Here is a 23,024-nt window from a genome sequence, read left to right as displayed (position 1 = left end):
AATTTCATTCATTTTTGGCCATTAAAATTTAATTAACCAGAGAAGGAGTGAACCAATCAGTAATTTTCTGAGTTTGTGAATGATGCTATCTGTTAGTAGGGACACCCCCGTAAGTCTGGTAATTTGTTCCTTCACTCCCACTACGGGCTTCTTTATGCCCTTGGGGCGGTGAGGGGCGGGTAGGCATTGGCTTCCTCCCTGTGCCACCTTGACTACAGCAGGGGCTCAGTAAACAAGGGTGCCGTTGCACTGTGTGACCTGATGAGAAACGTTTTGCCCTGCCTCCAGTCTTTGCTTGGTTAACATCTACACATCCTCCGAGATTTCAGTACCATTTCCTCCTCGTAGGGAAAGCCTCCCTTCGCCTCCCAGGACTCCCTTTACTCTTGTAGTCTCCTGTGCTAACATTGTATTGTTTGCTCATCTTTGCAGGCCTGTGAGTGCTTCCGAGGAGACGGATCAGGAATAGGGCCGCCCAGGGCTGGGCCCACAATAGTTGCTCACTGAAGGCTTATCATACAGTGATCAAGTTCTGGCTGTTTAAGCAGCATAAGCCAAATTCACTGCCCACCCAAGGTGGAACCTGTGACTTTGGCCTCACCACAATGGACCCTTATAGACAATTGGAATGACTTACATCTGACTCATAATTATACACACACGCACACACATACACACAGAGTGTATTTATTGAATGGAAATCGTAATCAGGCTTTATACATGCAAAATCTCTAATTCTCAGAACAATCTAGCAAACTTGAGGTGATTATCCCCATTTTATAAACAGAAAGCTTAATTTAGTGTATGTGCAGGGTACTTTGGTTAAACATGTACCAGGAATGAATTGCAACTCACAAATTCAGGTGTGCTAGTGTATTAACCACTTCTTATGTCCGATGTCAGATCCTCTTCGCTTCACCTGCCACTTTTTTCACCACCACTCATCTTATTCTGGCTTCAGCAGGTATAACCTAGGTGAGCTTCACCTCAAGTCCATACCTCAGGCTTCTCACTTTCTGCATCAGGGTTTGTGTCTTGATTCCTTGGGATCATGGGACTGCTGGGATGGTTCAGCACTGGGGCAGGTGCAACCCAGAAATGCAGAAGTGGGGAGCAGTTAATGCCTCATGGGACAAATCTTTGACCAATAGAGTCAACAACTGATGAATACCTGCTTCTCTCTTTTTCCCCTCAGATAGACTCTCCTCAGGTATTTCTTACAGCTTTCAAACTGTCTTGCAGGATCAAACAACCAAATGCCTTTGGAAGTAGTCAATTTGATAGTGCATCCTTGCAATGGCTCTCCTTCCTTCCCTGCTTTACAGCTCCCATCCTTCACTCCTGATCCTTGAACTCACACTTGCCAATAAAGTACTCACATGAGGTGAGGAACCCACACTAAGGCATGTTGGTACCAAGAATAGTCCCAGAAAGTAGCCCCCAGGATGGATTTTGGAACTGGACTGCTCATCAATCAGATGGCAACAACAACCCCATTGCTAGTGATAAGTGTGTAGGTGTTGGGGGGAGGTGATAACACCCAGACTATATATTTCTCCTCTTCGAAACAGAACTGAAAGTTATACTGATATATTAATTATAATGATATGTAAGTTTTGGCTCAAAATGAGACAAGAATCAAAGATAACTATACTGGTCTAACTAAAACAGTGATTCTCAACAGGGGACTATTTTGCTCCCAGGGGATACTTGGCAATGCCTGAAGACATTTTTGATTGTCACAACTTGTGGGACACTATGGGCCGGGGAGCTTCTAAACTTCCTACAACATGCAAAATAGGGGTAGGGGAATAGCTCAGTGGTAGAGAACATGCTTAGTGTGCACCAGGTCCTGGGCTCAATCCCCAGTACTGTCATAAAAATAAACAAATAAAAATAAAATAAAGACAAATAATTGTTTTTAAAATGTTAAAAAAAAAAATAAAAAGAAAGTCCCAACAACATGCAAGATAGCTCCTCAAAACAAAGAATTATCTAGTCCAAAACGTCAGTGCTATCAAGGTTGAAAAACTCTGAGCTCAAATGTTCAGGTTTCCTTAACTTATCTGCCAAATATAGAAGGGAAGGTGAGTCCATCTGATGATACTAATTAGACCTCTACTGCCGTGGGGGGAAATGAGCTGATGAGAGATAGAACCCACCCCACCCCACCTAGAGAGAATGGGGGAAGAATGAGGAGGGAGGGGAAGCCAAGGAGCAAGCCTTGCTTTGATGGACAGGGATGGGGTGGGGTGGGGGGTGAAGGGGACAGTCTGAAAAGCATGAGCCTTGGATAGATGCTGCATGTGATTCTGCTGGAGTCCTCTGGCTTTCTGCAGAGAGGAAAGCTGGCAACCACACAGCTAAGCCGCGCTCCAGAAAGTGTCTCCAACACTCCCGAGTGACACCCATCCTAGGGAGAAGGCTGTTGGTGCTGTGGGAGCATCTCACTGGCTCCGGGGGTTGCAAATGAGGGATGGGCAGTAGGTACTGCTTTACTCTTTTTCTTTTGGAGTCTCTAACAAACAAGCCTCTTTTCCTTTTTTTTTTTTTCTTAATGTGTCTGCTAGTGTTAAGGGCTAAGGTTGTTTGAAACCCAAATGTGGGGCCAGAGCCATCCTGCAACAAACAGGACACAAAATTCATGTATGCCATATCCTGCAAAAATTATAAAATTTGTAGGCAAACCACATACATTTTAAAAGACAAAACAGGAGGCTTCAAAGACTTTGAAAACTCAGTGGGCTAGTCTCAGATACTCAGCAGTTACAGGTATTTGGGAATACAAGGTTGAGAAGTGTGACGTCGGGCCCTTTCCCTTAGCTCGGCCTGCATTCTGTTCATGCCCTGTCTGGTAGAAAGAGGTTAAGTGATTCGGCTTTGGTCATTCAGTGAGTGGAGCCAGGCCAGTGGTGTGCTAGAATATGCTCAATGAGAGCTGGTTGTCAAATTTTCAGGAATTCTGTGAGCCAGTTATTGAAACCTAACCATTATTAAAAATTAAATTATATCAATTTACAATTATGTAAATTTTATTAACAATTAAATAACTTATATTAACAATACAGGTAATCATATTCAAAACATCACTTCCTCAATATTTCCCTACATTTCACTATCATCTGTGCTCTTGAGATGATGCCTGTTTTTACACACACAGTGTGCTTCTGAGGGCCTCTTCCCAACTCCACAAACACAGTGACATCACTTTGGTAGCTTAAAATCAGCAATTTGGAATTATTTACAACACAGAAATTAGAAAATGCTACATGTCTAGGGTTGATGTTTTTGCTTTGTTTGCTGTCTGGACTGAGGCGGACAATCTTTTTCTATAAAGGCCAGAATAGTAAATATTTTTAGCTGTGTGGACCACACAGTCTGTTGCAACTACTCAACTCTGCTGTTGTAGTACAAAAGCAGACATAGGCAAATGTATAAATGAATGGTCTGTGGTCCAATAAAACTTTATTTACAAAAATAGGCAGAGGGCCAGATTTGGCTCATAAGCCATGGTTTGCTGACCCCTGATCTAGGTTTAAGAAAATAATGAAGAAAATATTAAAGTGCAGATTAAATATAAAAGTATGTGTTATGACTATAGTTGTAGTATTGTGAATAACACAAAAAATTGAGGCAGTATTCTTTCAGTATTCAAAAACAAGTTCCTCACATCATGAACAAATAGTGAAATTTTGACATATATCTTCATTTTTTTCACTTTCATCTTCCTCCTTAACTTAAAGGAAAATTATTAACCAACATTCATGTCCAAACTGTCCTGTTCAGCAATTGCAAACATAGGTGAGCTACAGAAGCAAGAGTTTGGCAAAAATCAGTGAAAGCATCCTGTAAGAATCAACTGGCTATGTGGAATTAGCAATAAGGAATATTGGGTATTTTACTACTCTTGTAAATTGTTTACTGCATACTCTGTATAGCAGTAAAATGTATAATAAACTTACATATGGATATAGGTATATATTTTCCCCCCAGAGACCCAGTGACAATCTAGGAGAAAAGCTAGATAACCTTGAATTTGGTGATGACTTTTAGATAAAACACCAAAGTCACAATTCATGAAAAAAGAGTTAAGTTGGACTTCATTAAAATTAAAAACTTCTGCTCTGAAAAAAACATGGTCAAGAGACCGAGAAGACAAGCTACAGACCGGGAGAAAATATTTTGCAAAAGACATAGCTGATGGAGAACTATTGTCTAAAGTAAACAAAGAGCTCTTAAAACTCAATAACGAAAAAACGAACAATCTGATTTTAAAATGAGCAAAAGATTGGAACAGACATTTCACCAAAGAAAATATACAGATGGCAAATAAATATATAAAAAGATGCTCAACAACATATGTCATTAGGGAACTGCAAATTAAAACAAATGAGATACCACTACATACCTCTTCAAATGGCCAAAATTCAGAACACAGACTATATCAAACACTGGTGAGGACGTGGAACAACAGGAACTCTTATTCCATGATGGTGGAAATATAAAATGGTGCATCCAGTTTGGAAGATAATTTGGCAATTTCTTACAACACTAATCATACTCTTAACATAAGATCCAGTAATTGTGTTCCTTGGTATTTACTCAAATGGGTTGAAAACTTAAGTCCATGAAAAAACACAGATGTTTATGGCAGCTGTCTTAGTCCATTCAGGCTGCAGAATATAACAGAATACCATAGACTGGCTAGATTATAAACAACAGAAATTTACTTCTCACAGTTTCGGAGGCGGGGAAGTCCAAGATCAAGGTACCAGTAGGTTCAGTGTCTAGTAAGTGTTCACTTCCTAGTGTCTAGATAGCCATCTTGTTGCATCCTGACACAGTGAAGGGGTAAGGGCTCTCTCTGGGGTCTCTCTTATAAGGGCACTAATCCTATTCATTAGGGCTCCACCCTAACTACCTAATCACCACACGAAGACCTCACTTCCAAATACCATCCTTAGGGATTATGTTTCAACATATGAATTTGGGGGGGACACAAACATTGAGTCTATAGCAGCAGCTTTATTCGTAACTGCCAAAATTTGGAAGCAACCAAGATGTAAGTGAATAGATAAATAAACTATGGTACATCCAGACAATGGAATATTATTCAGTGCTAAAAAGAAATAAGCTATCAGTTCATGAGAAGACATGGAGGTTTCTTAAATGTGTATTACTAAGTGAAAGAAGCCAATCTGAAATGGCTACATACTGTATGATTCCAACTGTATGATACTCTGAAAAGGTAAAACTATGGAAATATCAAAAAGATGAATGGTTACCAGGGGAGAGGGAGGGATGAACAGGTGGTGCACAGAGGATTTTAGGGCAAGACTATCCTTTAAGATACCATAATGGTGGACGCATACCTTACAGATTTGTCAAAACCCACAGATTGTATAATACCAAGACTGAACTCTATGTAAGCTATGGAATTTTAGTGACAATGATTTGTTAATGCAGGTTCATCAGTTGTAACAAATGCACCACTCTGGTGGGATACGGATAGTGTGGGAGGCTGTGCATGTGTTGGGGCAGGAGGTACATGGGAACTCCCTGTACTTTTTGCTTAATTTGGCTGTGAACCTAAAACTGCTTGGGGGGAAAAAGCCTACTTAAAACAAACAGATGACAATAAGAACAAACAAGTGAAACGAGGGATCTAGGATTGCTTTGTACCTGGCATATATACACAAGGGGTTATTACAGCTTGAAGAGACAGGTGCTTGTCCTTTGCAGACCCAGCAGGCGGCATTTACATTGAGATGCTCAGAAACAGAACATCTTTTGGAGCTGTTTTTTCTTTCTCTAAATAAGGTCAGTGTGCTAGAGGCCACGACTGACACCTTTTTGAAGGTGGCAGCTACTTTCATGTCATCCTTCCCTCTATCCGAACACACAGGTATGTAAATGCCTTGGGGAAGGGGGTGCACTTTAAAGCTTTGTGAATTAACTCCTTAGAGATTATTAACAGAACTGGCCTGAGGCTACTTCCACTCTCTGGATTTCAGTTTTCCGGCTTAAAAAAGAAAGTGGTTTTAGATGTTTTCTAAACCTCTTTCCAGCTCTGAGCTTCTATGATTTTTTCAGTTTCTCCAGCGAGCCTTACTATCTCTGGATAGTAGTTCTTTGGACGTGTGGTTCCTTCCACCAGGACCACTGTCCCCACTTGCCTGATTTACTGCTTGCTCTTCTGTCTTTCTGGTTTCAGCACAGACATCACTTCCTTGGGGATGTCCTCTTGACCTCTCTAAACAGAATCAGCTGCCCTTTCTCCATGCTCCCATGGCCCCCACTCATCCTCTGTCTCTGTGTTTAACATACTAAATGGTAATTTTCTGTTTACTTGTCTCTTCCCCACTCTACACTACACCCCACTGAGAGCAGAGAGTGTTGTATTTATCACTCTACCCCTAGTGCTAAGGGAGGCGCAGTCCCAAATTTCCTTGGGGATGTCCCCAGCTCTGTCTCTGCCTGGGGAGCTTCCAGACCCAAGTCCTCTGGGGAGGGCTCTGCCTCCATAAACACTCAACCACCAGCTAGAAGCTGTGAGTGGGAAAAACATCTTTCATAGTTAAAGAACAACTTACATTATTAAAAGAATAATTAACATTAGTGTTCACTTGTAACAGAGCCTTTCTAAGGAGCCCCAGAGTCCTTTTAGGTGTGATCTTTTAAAGTCTTTATTTTTAAAAACTTATCAGAAGGAGAAACTTCAGAAGATCTGAAGTTTCCCAGTCCAAATATCTCTCAAAAGTGAAGACAAAGACTCAGAAACAATCATTAGAACAGACCTTTAGCCACTGGTTTGGAATTTTCCATTCCATTGACAGGAAGGCAAATACCTTCTGTCCTGACACCTTCCTCCTGTCCGGGTTGGCTACCGCGACCCTGCACCTTTGTCCAGCTCCGCCCCGTGTCACCTGGCGGTGGCCTCTCTGCCCACTGGCCTCAGAGCCAGCCCTGGCTGTGCCGAGATGGGGCTGTCCCTGCCAGGGCTATGGCTGAAGAGGCTCTGGGTGCTCTTTCAGGTGGCCCTGCACGTGGCCCTGGGCAAAGTGCTCCTGACACTGTTCCCCGGGAGAGTCAAGCAGGACATCCTGGCCATGAGTCAGAGGACTGGCATGGCCCAGAACCCCCACTTCTCCTATGAAAACTGGATCCCCACCTTCTTCAGCATCCAGTATTTCTGGTTCATCCTGAAGGTCCGTTGGCAGCGACTGGAGGACACGACCGAGCAAGGGGGTCTGGCCCCAGACTGCCCCGTGGTCCGCCTGTCAGGACAGAGGTGCAACATCTGGGACTTCATGCAAGGTCAGGGGGCTGAATCAAGCTTGAGGGGTGCTTGAGGAGGGTGGGCATGTGGGTTGAACAGGGCTGAATTCTACTACTCCAGCTGCTCCTGCTTCATGTCTTCTTCCTGCTTCCTGAAATGAGGATTTTTCCTGGGTTCTGTTTTTCTGAGTGGCATCACCACCTTCCCAGGCACTCAAACCACAGAGCAGGCACACTGGCCTTCAGCGCCTCCAGCAGCGCTCTTAACGCACAGTCCCTTCGTCTGGGCTGCTCTTCGCCCGCCTCTGCCTGGTCTACTCCTGTTCACCCTTCAGACTTCCGCTCAGTGACACTTCCTGAGATAAGGCAACCCCAGCTTCCCTGGACTAGGTTCCCCCCTCTTGTAGGCTTAACATCCTAAACTTTTCTTGATCACACATGTCCTGGTTTGGAATTATGTATGGGTATTTGATTAATGTCTGTCACCTTCACCAGCCTGCAAGCTCCGTGCAGGAGGAGACCCTGGCTCTCACCCAGCATCCCCCTGGCTGCCGCTGCTCATAGAAATTGCTCAGTAAATATTTGTTGAAGAGCTCTCTCTCTCTCTTCCAGGCAAACCAGCTCTATCTGTTTGGGCTCTAAAAGGACTCTCTGGGTCAGTTTTCTCTTTCTGTCCTCACAGCTGCTCTTCCTGCCAGGTTTTCCTTCTCCCTTCTTGTGAGTGGCTCTTCCCTCCCAACTTGTGAGTGGCTGCCAGATTACCCTTCCACAAGCACATCCCTGGCCAACAGGCACCCCAGCTCGGCAACCTCCAGACACCCCAAACCCCTGCATTTGGGATGAAGCACAGGCTCAGCCTTGTGTCTTCCCTGAGCTGACTCTACTTTTGCATCCCAACTTCACCTGTAGGCTTCCCCTTGTGCCACTGCCTCCAGATGAGCTGCTGGTTCTTGGGCATCCCATGTGCTCTCCCTTCTCTTTGCCTTTGCTGATGTTGTTGGCTGTTCCCCTCTGTCACCAACATTCCAAGTCCCCCTCATCACCACAGTGCACAAATGACCTCTGTTTTCTCAATAAGCATTCACTAAGTGACCACTGATAATAAGAGCAATGAGAAAAACAACAAACCTTCCTGTGTGTCTGCCTCATGCCAAGAACTGTGATGCAACCAGGCCAATTTGCTGAATTTTGATCATCTAGCGACCAGTTCCATGAAAGCCAAACTTGCCTCGTGGCCAGTTGACAGGATTTGCTTGCTTATTTTAACTGTTCACTTTCTAGTGGGTCAGTTACATTTTAAAGACAGTTCTATTTGTCTCTGCTCCCTGCTGCTGTACTTGAAACTGAAGAAATGGAGAGAGAAGGGGTCTGAGAGAAAAAAGAAAACTCTAGTTTGTAAAATGGAGTTGGCTTTCAGTCCACTGGCCCAGAGTCCCTGAAATAACAGGTACTGATGATATCAACACAACTGGAAGATTTCATAACTGAGAGAGGAAGATGGTATAGTGGGAGAGAGAACCAGAAAGTCCTGGAAGAAGTAAGGTTGGGTAGGAAGGTGGTCAGGCGAAGGCTTCCTGGAGAAGAGGATAGTGAGCTGGTTGTCCAGGGACCTCAGGCTTGGGATGGGTGAGGACGAGGGGAGTGGTGAACAGAGCAGGAAGGAGGGGAGGAGCAGCAGAGGTCAGAGATGTAGAGGGACATCAATCAGTTTGGCCAGAGTAGGGTATGGGAGGCATGCAGGGATGAAGGATGAAGCTGGAAACATCACTAGGGATCAGAGCTTGCGGGGCTTTAGGTGTCTTAGCAAAGAGGGTAGCCTTTATCCTGAATGTACTGGTGAGTTCCAGAAGGGCTTTCAAGCAGGTAGTAAACATGATCAGTTCTGCTTCTTAGAAAGACATCCTGGAAGTGCTTTGGAAACACACCAGTCCACTAAATAGCTCTGCTGTATGCTTTAGGTATGAATCTGGGAACTCATTTTAGAGCCACAAACTGGAAGGTCTGGAAGATTCTTTACAGATAATCTAAAGCAACGCTTTCACTTTTCAGATGCAAAGGCCCTGAGAGGTAAAGGACTTGCTCAGAGTCACACAGAGCGTTCTTATGGTCAGAACCAGAACCTGAGCCCTCTGACTCTCAGCTAGTCTACTTTCTGTTACTGGGTAAAACAACAGAAGCTCAGAGAAATTCTCAGGCACCTCTTATCCTTTGAATGTACACGCACATGCACACACAGGACAGACACATGCTCTCAGACACACACACACCGCCAAACACTGATTAACTGACGTGGTAGAAGGCAAGTCTGGATGATTTGTTTTCTCCGTACCTGGCAGTTAGTCTGAAACTGGATTTATTTCAGCCCCCATTAAAAATCTTCTAAAATCTCCCCAAGTATATTTATGAGGGGTCATCTAGTAACTATAAATGGGCTTTCTCTGGTGGGAGAGCCTGGTGTGGAGGTTAATTTACTAGTTTGAGGATCAACCTGTAAATTAACCAATGATGGCTTCAAATCTAGAGCTACTACAGAGCTGTTTTCCCATTTATACAAACAAGTTGGACTTGACAGTGTTTGCCTGATGTTCTTGAAATGGTGTTCTCTGCACTGTGGCCTCTGGATGTGGCATAGTGCCAGCCCCCAGCACAGCCACCCCCTCAACACTTGTCCTTCCTCTCTCTGCTACCAGGAAAGCAGGGAACTAAGTTTAAACTTTGCACTCAAGCCTGATTGTTGCATCTAGCCACACTATAAATAATTAAACAAATGGCTCTGTTTCTTCCAAGGTCCTAATCAGTGGATGTTGAAATGTTTTATCCAATTAGAAACAATATTCCAGACAGCTAATATTTAGCACTGGTCCTGACCTTAAATTCCCTTGGTTCTTATCTAAAGGGTGACTCCCTGGGGTCACTGGAGGCCAGTGGCCAGCGACTTGGCCATAACTGATCTCTGAGCCTCCCCTGCTGAGGTCTGGGCATTCCTGTCACATGGGTGAGGATGCAACCAACAGGCACTGAGTTTCTCTCCTAGGGCCTCCTCTGAGGAAACCTGTGGGACAAGGACAAGGAGAACTTTGTATGTCCAGAGAAATTGGCCTGCTTTCTCCTCATGTACTGAAAAATAAAGAATATATAAGCAATTGTGTTTCTCCTTTTACTTGGCCACCTGGAATCTCAGAGTCAAATATTAGCTCAGGTGTAAAGAATGCTTGGCATCTATTCTATGCCTCCCGGAGGGGCATGATTTAAAAAATTTTTTGTTTAAAATTTTATTATACATGTAAGCTGCTTCAAATCCTTTGCAGAACAAGGTGAAGGAATAACTAACCAAACAAACCACAAGCAAGTTAAGATGCCCTGAACTCCCCTCCATCAACAAGTCCTATCAGTTCCACCTTTTCCCCTTCTCCACTGCACACACACTAGCTCAGACTCCCATTGTCTCTCATGTGGATTTATACAAGTCCCCCTAACTGCTTCGGCCCCACTTCCATTCTCACCCTCAGTCCTTTCTTCATTGAGTAGTGATCTTCAGGTGGAAACTGATCATTTTTCATCACACAGCCTATTGTAGTAGTCAGAGTTCTGGCTTGCAAGTAACAGAAACTCACTCTGGTTTTCTTAGCCACACATATATACATGTATAAAGGAATGTATTAGAAAGATGATGCAGTCTCCCCAGAATCAACCACAGCCGCTGGGCTTGGACCATCCTGTAGCATCAACAGTTGGGCCTGGAAACTGCTGTCACCGTGGTTGCCATGGGAATCCATCACCACTGTAGGACTCCACCATCTCTGATGAGGCACGACCATTGAGCTGTGGATGAATTCTACCATCTCAGTAACTCCAGGATCAAAGAGTTAGGAGGGTCTTTTTTTTTTTTTTTCTTTTTTTTTTTTTGGTGGGAAGGTCCAGTCAGCCCAGCCTGGGTCACTCACTGCCTATGCCCTGGCTTCTGGGAGCAAAGAACAGACATGGCCCTGATGTCTTCCACAGAGCAAGGCTGGGCACACAGCTACATCAACAGTACACAGAATAGGGAATTCCAAGTGGGAAGGCGGGTAAGAGGTTGGGCAGCCAAAATTGCAACCAATATCCACCATCCTTGTTTTATGTGTCCATAATGTCCCCTTGTACTTGGGAGAAAACCCAGGTTCTTTACTAAGGTCCCCATTGTGGGGTCCCCTCCTCTGCCCACCTCTTCACAGCTCAGGGAGGAGATGAGCACTAAGAACATAAGAACTTACATTCATTGAGCACCTATTATGGGCAAGCACTGTTTTAAGCCCTTATCTGTTTTAAGTTATTTAAATCTCAGAACAATCCTAAAAGGTAAACATTGCTATTATGTCCATTTGTGGATGAGGAAATGGTGGTACTTTGAACGGAAAGAGCACCAAGTTGAGAACATAGAAACCAGAGTGTTAATTTTAACTCCTGCTGTGTGACAAGGAGCAAGTTTATAAATCGGGGGAAAAATCACCCACCTTGCAGCACATGAATCATATCAATGAGAGGATCAATGCGTGCCTGCCTTATGAACTGCATGAAAGGGACTCTCCTTGTCATCATTTTAATGATCACCCAGCGACTGCAAATGGTCCACTGAGACCATCTGATGGAATCCCCTCACTTTTGAGAGGAGCAAACTGGCTCCAGCCTCTGCTAAGCCTGCTCTCTAGCATTCCACCTCCAACCGTGCCCTGCATCCATCTTAGAGGGGAAATAAAGGTCATAAGAAATGAATTCAGGAGTGAAGATGATGCTTGCAAACGAAATGCTGTGTGTAGGTTATTGGTTGATGATGGTTCCATTTGTTTTAGGTAACAGGCCATTGGTGCTGAATTTTGGAAGTTGCACCTGACCTTCATTTATTTTCAAATTTGACCAGTTCAAGAGACTTATTGAAGATTTTAATTCCATAGCAGATTTTCTCATCATTTACATTGAAGAAGCACATGCATCAGGTAAAAAACATTCCCTCCCTCCAGCTCTTCCCTCCCTCTTTCTCCCCTTTGCTCAAGGTTGAGGGTGGGGAGAAAAAAAGGAGAGAGAGGGAAAAATGGGAAAACTGAGAATTTAAAGAGGTTTAAAGAGCTCGCCCAAGAAACACAGCTGAGTATGTCAGGGAAGGCTTCCTGGAGGAGATGGTGTTAAGAGCAGTAGTTCTCAAGAGAGGGTGGTTTTGGTCCCACAGGGGACATTTGGCAATGTCTGAGACATTTTTGGTTGTCACAGATTGAAGGTGGGAGGATGCTACTGACATCTAGTGAGTAGAGGCCAGAGACGCTGCTCAACCCCTCACAACACACAGGGCAGCCTCCACAACAAAGAATTATCTAGCTCAAATTGTCAATAGTGCCAATGTTGGGAAGTCCTCTATCTGGGACCCTCGGTAAAAAGGGGGGCGGAGGAGGTATTTAGCTTGCAGGAAGTATGTGCCATGCCTGTGGGTCCTTCTGCCCGGCCTTTCTCTTATAGATGGCTGGGCTTTTAAGAATAACGTGGACATCAAGAATCACCAGAATCTCCAGGACCGCCTGCGGGCAGCCCACCTGCTGCTGGACAGAAGCCCCCAGTGCCCTGTGGTGGTGGACACAATGAAGAACCAGAGCAGCCAGCTCTACGCGGCGCTGCCCGAGAGGCTCTATGTGCTCCAGGAAGGCAGGATCCTGTATAAGGTGGTGTGGTGGGAAGGGGACCCAGGGAGGGCAAGGGCAGAGAGGGCTTGTATCAGGCAGACCAGATTCAAATCACTGCCCGGTCATTTATCAGCCACATGACTACAGGCAAGTCTTTCCCCTTCCTGGAGCTTCCATTTCCTTTTCTGCAAAATGGAGATGTTGGCCCCCACCTCAGAGGGAATGAAATAATGTATAAGAAAGTCCCTAGCATTTGGGTCAGAGCTGTAGCTTCCTGGCTACCTTCTGAACCCAGAAGACTGGCCCTGCCCTGGTTTGGTTTGAAGCTGAGAGACAGAGACTGTTGCTTCCTTTTCATAAACAATGCTCAGAGAAGGAAATTGACTTGCCCAAGGTCACACTGCACAGGCTCTGATTTCAATTCTAGAAGCCTCTGGATGGGATGGGCCAAAAGCGGGAGGGCCTCAAGCTACTGATCTCAGAGGGAGGCCTGAACCTGGGAGGAGGTGTAGACGCCAGCAAAGAACAAACTCTGCAGTTTGGAGCTGGAAATACTGAAGCAGGAATTTGAGGCAGGAATTCGAGGCAGGAATTGAGTCTAGGCTTCCTTTCTGGTGGTCGTGTCCCCCTTCAAGGCTTCAGCCTGGTCAGGGTGAGGGAGGTAAGCACAGCCTCTGACCCATGGGCACCATTAGCCTCCCCTGAGAGGACAGAAATGAAGTTTTATAGCTGCTGAAGGGATTTCGAGCCTTGGAGAGCACAGGAAGCCCAGCCATGTGGATACTCCTCTGCCCACGGGTCAAGCAGGTCCTAGTCATGCAGGGGAAACAAGCAACAACCTGCAGATGAACCCTCAGGGTGCTAAGGGTCACAGCACGAGGATTCGGTACTCCCTCCTTTCTCCCCCCTGTGACATGGCAGTAAGGTGGCACAGTTGAGACAAGCTTGGTACTGAGTCCTAACCTGGGTTAGGTCCTGTGCAAGTACCAGAAGCACAAGCAGGAGTTTAAAATGGCCCACACCTACTTCAAGGTGCTCACAGTCGGGGATAAGGAAGACAGGTGTCCCAGGTGCTGTGAGATGCGGAGCAGGGGTCGGCATATCTGTTCTATAAAGGACCAGAGAGTAAATACTTTCATCTTTGTGGGCCAAATTACCCCTGTCAAAACAATTCAGTTCTGCTGTTACAGCACAGAAGGGTGTGAGGCATCAGGACACACTTGGCTCTCAGACTGTAAATTTTCTGAACCCTGGGGAAGGGCAGGCTTCTCAGAGAAGGTGACAACGGCTTAGGCCTTAAGGGGTATGGAGGCAGCCACATGAGCATAGTGAGTGAATACCATTGCAAATATGGGGAAGAGGGTGAGCAGAGGCACTGAGGCATGTTAGGGCAGGATGCGAATGGAGAATTGGGGGCTTGCTGGTTAACAGGGGCTCATTCAGGCCCAGGGAGTTTGTCCTACATCTTAGGGCAAAAAGGAACCACTGAAGAGTTTTGAGCAGGGGAAAGGCATGATCAGATCTGTACTTTAGAAAGATCACTGCCTGTTGGGTAAAGAATGGACTGGAGGGGGCAGGGACTTGGGACTGGAGGTGAAGAGGGTTGAACTGAGGCCTTGGGATTGGAGAGGCAGAGGTGGTTCTGATGCAGAATGGGCAGAAGTTGACGTGAGCGGTGGAGAGGAAGATAAGGCCAGTCTGAAGGTCCAATTGTGAAAGAGAAGCTTATTGGTATAGAGCCTTTTTTCCTTTGGAAAACTATTCACTTTACTCACTCTGGTTTTCCTCCTACTTCTCTCTCCAGTCTTCCCATTAAATGTTGGTGCCACTCCACACACTGTCCCTGGGTGTACTCATCCACTTCCCAGGCGTCTGCCCTTGACTCCACCATCCTGAAAACTCCCACATACATATCACCAGCCCAAACCTCTCAACTCAGCTCCAGACCGACATATTCCTGCAAGTCGGGAATCTAACAATGCTGATTCATTTCTCTTGCAGGGTAAACCTGGTCCATGGAACTACCATCCAGAGGAAGTGCGTGCTGTTCTGGAAAAGCTCCACAGTTAATCTGGACAGATTCCCCCTGTTACAACAGGAGGGCTCCTCAAGGCTTGACTCGCCCCCTGACCCCATCACAGTTGATGTTTACGTCTTGATCTGTGTCCCCAGCTGTGAGCCCAGATTTTTCTGATCTAAGCAAACAACTGTTACAATGAGAAAATGAAGCCACAAGAAAGCTGGGTGTTAAGGTACAACTCCACACTGCCCCTGCGGTACAGACCATGTTCATTGTATGTTCATTTCATTCTTGCCAAAAGATTTAAAACAGAGGGTGGTGCTGGTGATGAGGGGTGGGTTTCCATAGTAATATATCTTCAATTCTACTGTAGAAGAAGAGAGTACTCACTTTACCATCTTTGAATTTATTTCATAGAAATCTGGCTCTCTGAACCTGGGAATCTTCCACCATCTTCCCTTATCAAAAGTCACTTGTGGGAAGGACTGGCTTCCTGAAAACATTATAACTTTGACCAAACTAGGTAACAGGCACCTCAAAGCTGTCATTCAGTTTTACAGACGCTCGTATTTGAAATTCTGTTTCTCTGATTTCTTCACAAGTCTCTTAACTGTCATTTGTGTTAGATGACATCAGACTAATGGATAACCACTGGTATTGATCTGTTTTAACTCTGCTTCTTTTCATATTTGTTTATGACGGCCACAGCCTAAAGTACACACAGCTGTGGCTCGATTTGAAAGAAAATGTTTTAAGATGCAGCAAGCTAATACAGAATGATTAAAACGTATCAGGCTATTTTGGTGGCTTCAGTGTCATCTTTACATTGTCTTTGCTAATTAGTGTCAGCCTGTTCTATGTTTTATGATAGACCAATGTAATCTCTTCAGCAAAAATACCATATGCTGGAATGCCCTCCTTTGGTGGAAAGAACACTTGGTCTCTATGTATTACTATACTAACAATGTTTTGCCTTGTGAACTGCTAGAGAACAGTCATGTTGGAATCAAACTGCATTTACAACATGGCATAAAAGCATGGGCTTGGGAGATATTTTTCTAACATGAAAACACCTTCTCCTTGGCTCTGCCTTATTTGTTACAATGGTATTATTAATGTTGCTATTTTACTCTTTTAAAAATTGTTATTATTGATCATCTATCAGGCACAAGCACTTTCAGATATGTAATCTTATTTAATTTCTATATATTTCAAAGAGGAGATTATTAGCCCCATTTTACAGATGAGGAAAACAAGGCTTGGAGTTAAGTAACTTGTGGAAGGTCTGGGAAGGTTATCTCCAACTTCAAACCAGAGTCCCAGCTCTGCTCCCTGCTGGCTGTGTGACTGTGGTTAAGCTGCTTTGGTATATTAAACTATGAAACAGTATATCAGCAGTGCCTACCCTACAGAGGATTGTGAGTAAAGCACTCTGAACTGTGCCTGGCTTGGAGAAAATGCCATCAAAGTGCTGGCTGTTATTGTTACCAACATTATTGTTCCCCAACTGCCTCCTTGGGTCCCCTTTTTAGGGGCTAGCGGATGGAAAAAAGACAGGACAGTAGGAACACTGAATAAGGATTCTTCATCCTACCAAAACGACTGACCAATACTGGTGTGAGTTTGTGAGGGTACACTGAGAACGAACAGCTGTGAAATGGTGGGGCTAAAGCACAGCTGAGCACTGTTCTTCCAAAGTACTAAATTCCACAAAAGGAGGCAGAGTATGAGGCCATGCACCTCTGAATCACTTCTCGAATGATCCTTCAATTCATGTCTATAAATGCACAGAAACCTCTCAGTTTTAAATAATAGTAGCTGGAACTGAGGAGTTTTCAGAAAGCTAAATTGATCCCAAACATTCCAATTCAATTCTCTTCAATGTAATGCTTCAGGGATTAACTGAGAACTGATTCTTTTCTGGTTTCTGAGTGATGCAAAAATGGACAAAGTCCAGCAGCTTAACCTCCTGGGGTGGAGGTGGGGGACATACACTGCAATATAACTGATTCAAGGTGGAATACTATGGCTTAGAGCTGAGGTAAAGACTAAATGCTTAGAGAGCACAGAGGAGACAGCAATCCCTCTGAGCTGGATGGGTCTGGGAAAACTTTATGGAGGTGATGGCCTCTGGGCTTCATCTTCAAATATGCCTAGTACATCCATAATCTGGAAGCCTGGAAAGCATGGGAAGGGAGAAGGTCATTTAAGTGGTCTAAATAACACAGGCAAAGGTGGAAAAAAAGAACCTGCCCAGCAGACTGCAAGAGGTTTGAACGCAATTCTGATTCATGATGAAGAAAGGGATTTTCTCTTTGAAGGTGACCTCTCTGGGTCTCGGTATCAAGAATGAACCAATTCTGCTTGGCTAACATTGCAAAGTATGACTAAGAGAAAGAAGCTTCTTAATATGTCCTGTCCCACTCCGAACACAGTTTGCATTCAGAACATCAACTCATTTATGTTGTTTTGTTTTTTGGAAGGGGAGGTAACTGGGTTTATTTATTCATTTTTAATGGAGGTACTGGGGATTGAACCCAGGGCCTTGTGCATGCCAAGTACATACTCTACCACTGAGCTATACCCTCTCCCAGAATATTTGAAGAAGATGCACAACATGTCTGTCTGCTCTCGACAAGAGGGTTTACCTTTAGTTCACCTCTTCTCTAAGGGTGATGCCCTTTGTGGTACCTGGCTTTATGTGGGGCTCTGCGCCTATGCCCATTCTGGCTTATACAAGACATTGCCTTATGTGCCTGGCAGGAGGTGCAGGAAACCCAGACTCTGACTGTCAGGAATTGGCAGATGCCCCCAGAATGGCCCAGTGACTTGAATGCTTGATCACCTCCCCAGAGTCAGGCTCTCAATTTGTTCCTGGCCACAGACAATTTTGTTTCTGGTAAGCTCAGCCATTAATTTCAAAAGATGTATTAAAATGTTTTATCCAGGACTGTTAGGTATTCAACTGAGGAAGGATTCCAGGATACCTAATTGGCTGTAAAGATGACATCACTGAAAGTCTCAAGTATGCAGTTTTTTGAAGAAGGGCACACGGATCCTGTGCTCTTTGAAGTCTTATGTGCTTGCAAACAACCAGCTACCTGTCTTTAAGCCTGAAGGATACCTGGTTGGGTTTCAGTCCCTTTACCTCAGAGATTTGTGGACACCACTGTTGTCTAGCAGTCATGAGAGGAAAAGTCTGAGGCCAGCCTAATTTATTTTCCCTAGATTTTAATTGCTTTTATTCTGTCTGAAAGCCTGTCCAATTCTTTCTTCATATTTGAAGTTCAGTAACTTCCCCAAGACATAGTCCAGGGTTGATTGTTCTACATCAAAATTTCTTTGGAATACTGCTATGGTCTGAATGTTTGTGTCCTCTCAAAATTCACATGTTAAATCTTTAAGCCCAATGTCATAGTGTAAGGAGGTGGGGCTTTTGGGAAGTGACTAGGTCTTGAGGGTGGAGTCATCATGGATGGGATGGGTGCTCTTATAATAGAGGCTCCAGTGAGCTGGCTTGCCCTCTTCCACCATCCAAGGATTCAAGAAGTCTGTAACCCTGGAATAAAGCCCCCAACCAAACTTGCTGACATCTTGATTTCAGAGTTCAGCCTCCAGAACTGTAAGAAACAAATTTCCATTGTCTACAGGCCACCTAGGCTATGGTATTCTTGTTATAGTGGCCCAAACTAAGGTAAATAAAATATCCTCTTTTGATCTTAAGACTTCTTTTTTTTTTTAACTTTGCCTTCTTTTTTATTGAAGTACAGTCAGTTTACAATGTTGTGCCAATTTCTGGTGTACGGCATAATGTTTCCATCATACATGTACATACACATACTCGTTTTCACATTCCTCTTCATTATAGATTACAAGATATTGAATATAGTTCCCTCTGCTATACAGTAGAAACTTGTTGTTTATCTATTTTATATATAGTAATTAGCATCTACAAATCTCGAACTCCCAATTTATCCCTTCCCACCCTCTTCCCCCCTGGTAACCATAAGTTTGTTCTCTATGTCTGTGAATCTGTTTCTGTTTTGTAAATAAGTTTATTTGTCCCTTTTTTTTTCCAGATTCCACATATAAGCAATATCACATAGTATTTTCTTTTCTCTTTCTGGCTTACTTCACTTAGAATGATGATCTCCAGGTCCACCCATGTTGCTGCAAATGGCATTATTTTATTCTTTCTTAAGGCTGAGTAGTATTCCATTGTATAAATACACCACAACTTCTTTATCCATTCACCTGTTGATGGACATTTAAGTTGTTTCCTTGTCTTGGCTATTGTAAATAGTGCTGCTGTGAACAATGGGGTGCATGTGTCTTTTTGAGTTATAGTTTTCTCAGAATATGTCCAGGAGTGGGATTGCTGGATCATATGGTAAGTCTATTTTTAGTTTTTTAAGGAACTTCCATTCTGTCCTCCATAGTGGCTGCACCAATTTACATTCCCACCAACAGTGTAGGAGGGTTCCTTTTTCAGCACACTCTCTCCAGCATTTATCATTTGTAGACTTTTTAATGATGGCCATTCTGACTAGTATGAGGTAATACCTCATTGTAGCTTTGATTTCATTTCTCTGATAATTTGAGCATCTTTTCATGTGCTTATTGGCCATCTGTATGTCTTCTTTGGAGAGATGTCTATCTAGGTCTTCTGCCCATTTTTTTTATTGTATTGCATGTTTTCTGACATTAAGCTGTATGGGCTGTTTGTATACTTTGGAAATTAGTCCCTTGTCAATTCCATCATTTGCAAATATTTTCTCCCATCCTGTGGGTTGTCTTTTTGTTTTGTTGATGATATCCTTAGCTGTGCAAAAGCTTTTAAGTTTAATTAGGTCCCATTTGTTTATTTTTCTTTTATTTCCATTACTCTAGGAGCTGGCTTGAAAAAAAAATTGCCATGATTTATGTCAAAGAGTGTTCTGCCTATGTTTTCCTCTAGGAGTTATATAAGGACTTCTTATTTTTAAATTTCAGTGACATTTTCTTCTGTTGCCTTGAACTTCATTTCTGTGGCATTAGTTTACTCAGAAACTATAATTATTGGTCTGTTGTAGCCCCTTTTCTTCCATAACTGTATCTTCTCTATAACTATTTAAAAAATCTTTGTTCTTTTGGATTCTAAGTTGTGATTTTTCTCTTCTCTTCTCTGATCCTGATTCTCCCTAATTTGGGTTTATTATTGTTCCAGAAATGGCTTGTTGGTTCTCACTCTTTTCCACTCTCCTCTGGATTTTAGGGAGCTAGAAGCCTGAACCTTGCATCCTAGTTAGGTTCTGCCCATGGGAAGCACTGGTAGAGATTAGAAGGCAGGTGGAAGGGGGAAGCCCTTCTCCATGTCTGGCTGTAGGGAGTGCAGGAGACTGTGCGTTGTAGCTGCTTCAGGACCACCAGCCATGAGGTGGAGTGGCTTCTGTTCAGAGGCAGTGATGGTGCGTCCACTGGTCAACAAACAGTGTGGCCCATGGGTTCCAGCACTGGGTTACTTTCCTGTCTCCTGTTTGTTTTCCCAGCCTTTTCAACGCTTTCTTTGTAACAAATTCCCTGCGTTATTTCTCTCACAGCTTTAACTATATATCTAGATTGATTACAGTTTTCCTAACTGAACACTGACTGCTGCAAGTACTACCATCATTCCTTTGCTTCTTATGTGGCTTTCACCTCGGATACAGTTAACACTCTTATTTTTCTCTTCCATTTCTTTTCTTAGCTCTGCCAACTCACTTTTCATCTTGTGTCTCATTTTTTCTTTAAATCTTTGTATCTCTTCTTTGAGCTCCTTTTGTCTTTTTGAGAGATAGCTATGGGTCTCCATTCTTGATGTGTTCTTTGTGTAATTTCTCTTGCAACAAATGTTCTGTAACTGCCCTATTTTTCTGTTTCCCCCTCCCCTGCATCTTTCTGTTTTACAGTTTCTAGTCATAGGTCCCTATAGCACAGTGGCTCTCAACTTTAGCATGTGTCAAAATCACCTGGAGGGCTTGCTGAATCACAGATTGATGGGTCCCACCCCTAGAGTTTCTGACTCAGTGGATCTGGGGCTGGATTAGGGAATTTGCATTTCTAACAAGTTCTCAGATGAGGAAGAGGAGGATGCTGTTCCAGGGACCCCACTTTGAGAACTACTGCTCTATAGTTGCTATTAGTTTTCTGCTGAGATCCCCTTTCCAAGCCAATGCAACCATCTGCCAGCCGCTCTAAGTGTTGGCTGTTAATGGCTCACAGGTGTCCCTTTGCCTGAGCATTGCCCTAAGTGACAGGAGCTTTATTACCCAGCAATGCCTGAGAGTTTGTTCCCCCGAGGGTGGCCCATGGCCAATTACTGATGGATTTGGCAACACGAAGACCTGGTCCCTTGCCTCAAGGTTGGGGAGCATACCTCTCTGGTGATATTCATGCTCCAGAGCTCCCCATGGGATGAGGCTGAGGCCAGACTTCATCTGAAGCCATCTCTGATTAACTTTCTCCCCTGACCTATCCTGCTTCCTGAGAGCACTCCCTCAGTAAATCACTCTTACAAGAATTCCTCTCTAAAGCTCTATTTTTCGAAACCCTGATCTAAAGCAATCCCCTTCCAGGTCTTTTCTGATTACTCTTCTTTAATAGGGCTTGTTATTTGCTGAAACAAGTATAGAAGGATGAAGAGTAAGCTGGGGCAATCTGCAACTTTGATTTAGATTAGTTGTCTTAAATACCCTCATTAAGTTTATTATTTCCTTTGTGATAGGACTCCTAGAAATCCTCTTCAGTCACACTGGTTTGGTTACCTCTCACCACCTGCTATGGACTTAATTATGCACCCCCCGTTCATATTTTTTGTTTTTATTTATTTGTTTTTGTTTTAGGGGGAGGTAATTTGGTTTGTTTGTTTCATTGGTTGGTTGGTTTTTGATGGAGGTACTGGGGATTGAACCCAGGACCTCATGCATGCTAAGCACATGCTATACCCTTCCCCGACTCCCAATTCATATGTTGAAACCCTAAGCCCCAATGTGACTGTATTTGGAGACAGGACATATAAGGACATAATTAAGGTTATATGAGTTCATAAGGGTGGGGCCCTGATACCATAGAATTAATGTCCTTTAAGAAGAGACACCAGGGAGCACTCTCTCTCTCTCCCTCTATTTGCACAAAGAAGAGGTTATGAGAGCACAGAGCAAGACAATGGCCACCTACAAGCCAGGAAGAGACATTACACCAGAAATCCAGCAGGCTGGCACCTTAATCTTGGACTTTCAGCCTTCAGAACTGTGAGAAAATAAGGCCTGTTGTTTAAGTCACTCAGTCCACGGTATTTTGTTACGGCAGCCTGAGCTACCTAGCACACCCTCCTTCACCATGCTTTCCCTCCAGCAGTCTCCTCCGGTGTATCTTGCCTGGTTTCTCCTTCAGCTCAATCTCCCCTGCCTTTGAATGATTAACCTGAGCCCTATGGGAACCCACCTAAAGCCACCTGTAGACCAAGACTGCTTCAATCTAGTCAAAGGATTGTTGGATAAGACTTTCAGAACTGTGACATGTTTAAGAAAATGTCTAGCTCTGGGAGAGCATGTCATTCTCAGCTTCTACCTTCACCAAATCCTGATTTCACTGTATTTAGTGAGTATGCTTCCCAGTTAGAGGTTGTAACTACTTTCTTGAAGAGAAAACTTTTTTCTTTCTCTTTATAATCTTTTTTATTGTAAATAATAACTTTTGAGAGAGGGGAGTAAAAATTCCTTCTCTCCACTATCTTTAACCACAAGTAACCATTCTATGTTTATATGTGATTTGTATAAAGTATGATATATGATGTCTGTATGTATCACACTTACTAATCTATGGATGCATAGACTTTTCCAGTTTCCCATCTTGTAAAAACAACATTGCTAGAAGTCTTTGTCCATTTGTCACTTATCTGATTGTTAGAATAGATTCCTAGAAATGGAATCTCTGCCTCAAAGGCTATACATGTGTTTAAAACTTTGATGTAGTCTGCCATGTACTAGTTTTTAGAAGGCTTGCTACCAGGGTCAAGCTACAAAGGGCTGTTGGAACAACACCTAGAAGGTAAAGTTCCC

The 23,024-nt window shown here is 43.7% G+C and overlaps 1 protein-coding gene and 1 non-coding gene across 3 annotated transcripts; one reads left to right on the top strand and one right to left on the bottom strand.

The window, feature by feature from the left end:
- Positions 1-6,911: 6,911 nt before the first annotated feature.
- DIO1 (iodothyronine deiodinase 1) lies at positions 6,912-15,744 on the top strand. Of its 2 annotated transcripts, XR_012511267.1 has the most exons (5): positions 6,912-7,317; positions 12,108-12,251; positions 12,766-12,965; positions 14,928-15,178; positions 15,364-15,744. XR_012511267.1 is itself a non-coding variant. In XM_010951762.3 (4 exons), exons 1-4 carry the CDS (start codon positions 6,981-6,983, stop codon positions 14,994-14,996), a joined length of 750 nt encoding a protein of 249 aa, XP_010950064.2. In that variant the 5' UTR covers positions 6,912-6,980; the 3' UTR covers positions 14,997-15,744. The 2 variants fall into 2 exon arrangements, 1 of the variants encoding a protein (XP_010950064.2); XM_010951762.3 differs by having other exon boundaries at positions 14,928-15,744.
- A 1,718-nt stretch (positions 15,745-17,462) lies between these two features.
- TRNAA-GGC (transfer RNA alanine (anticodon GGC)) lies at positions 17,463-17,537 on the bottom strand. Its single transcript has one exon. It is a non-coding gene; the product is annotated as a tRNA-Ala (tRNA).
- Between the last annotated feature and the right edge of the window lie 5,487 nt (positions 17,538-23,024).

This window comes from Camelus bactrianus, chromosome 13, assembly GCF_048773025.1.
Source record: "Camelus bactrianus isolate YW-2024 breed Bactrian camel chromosome 13, ASM4877302v1, whole genome shotgun sequence".
Taxonomy (NCBI): Eukaryota; Metazoa; Chordata; class Mammalia; order Artiodactyla; family Camelidae; genus Camelus; species Camelus bactrianus.
This window is presented reverse-complemented; position numbering and strand designations above follow the sequence as displayed.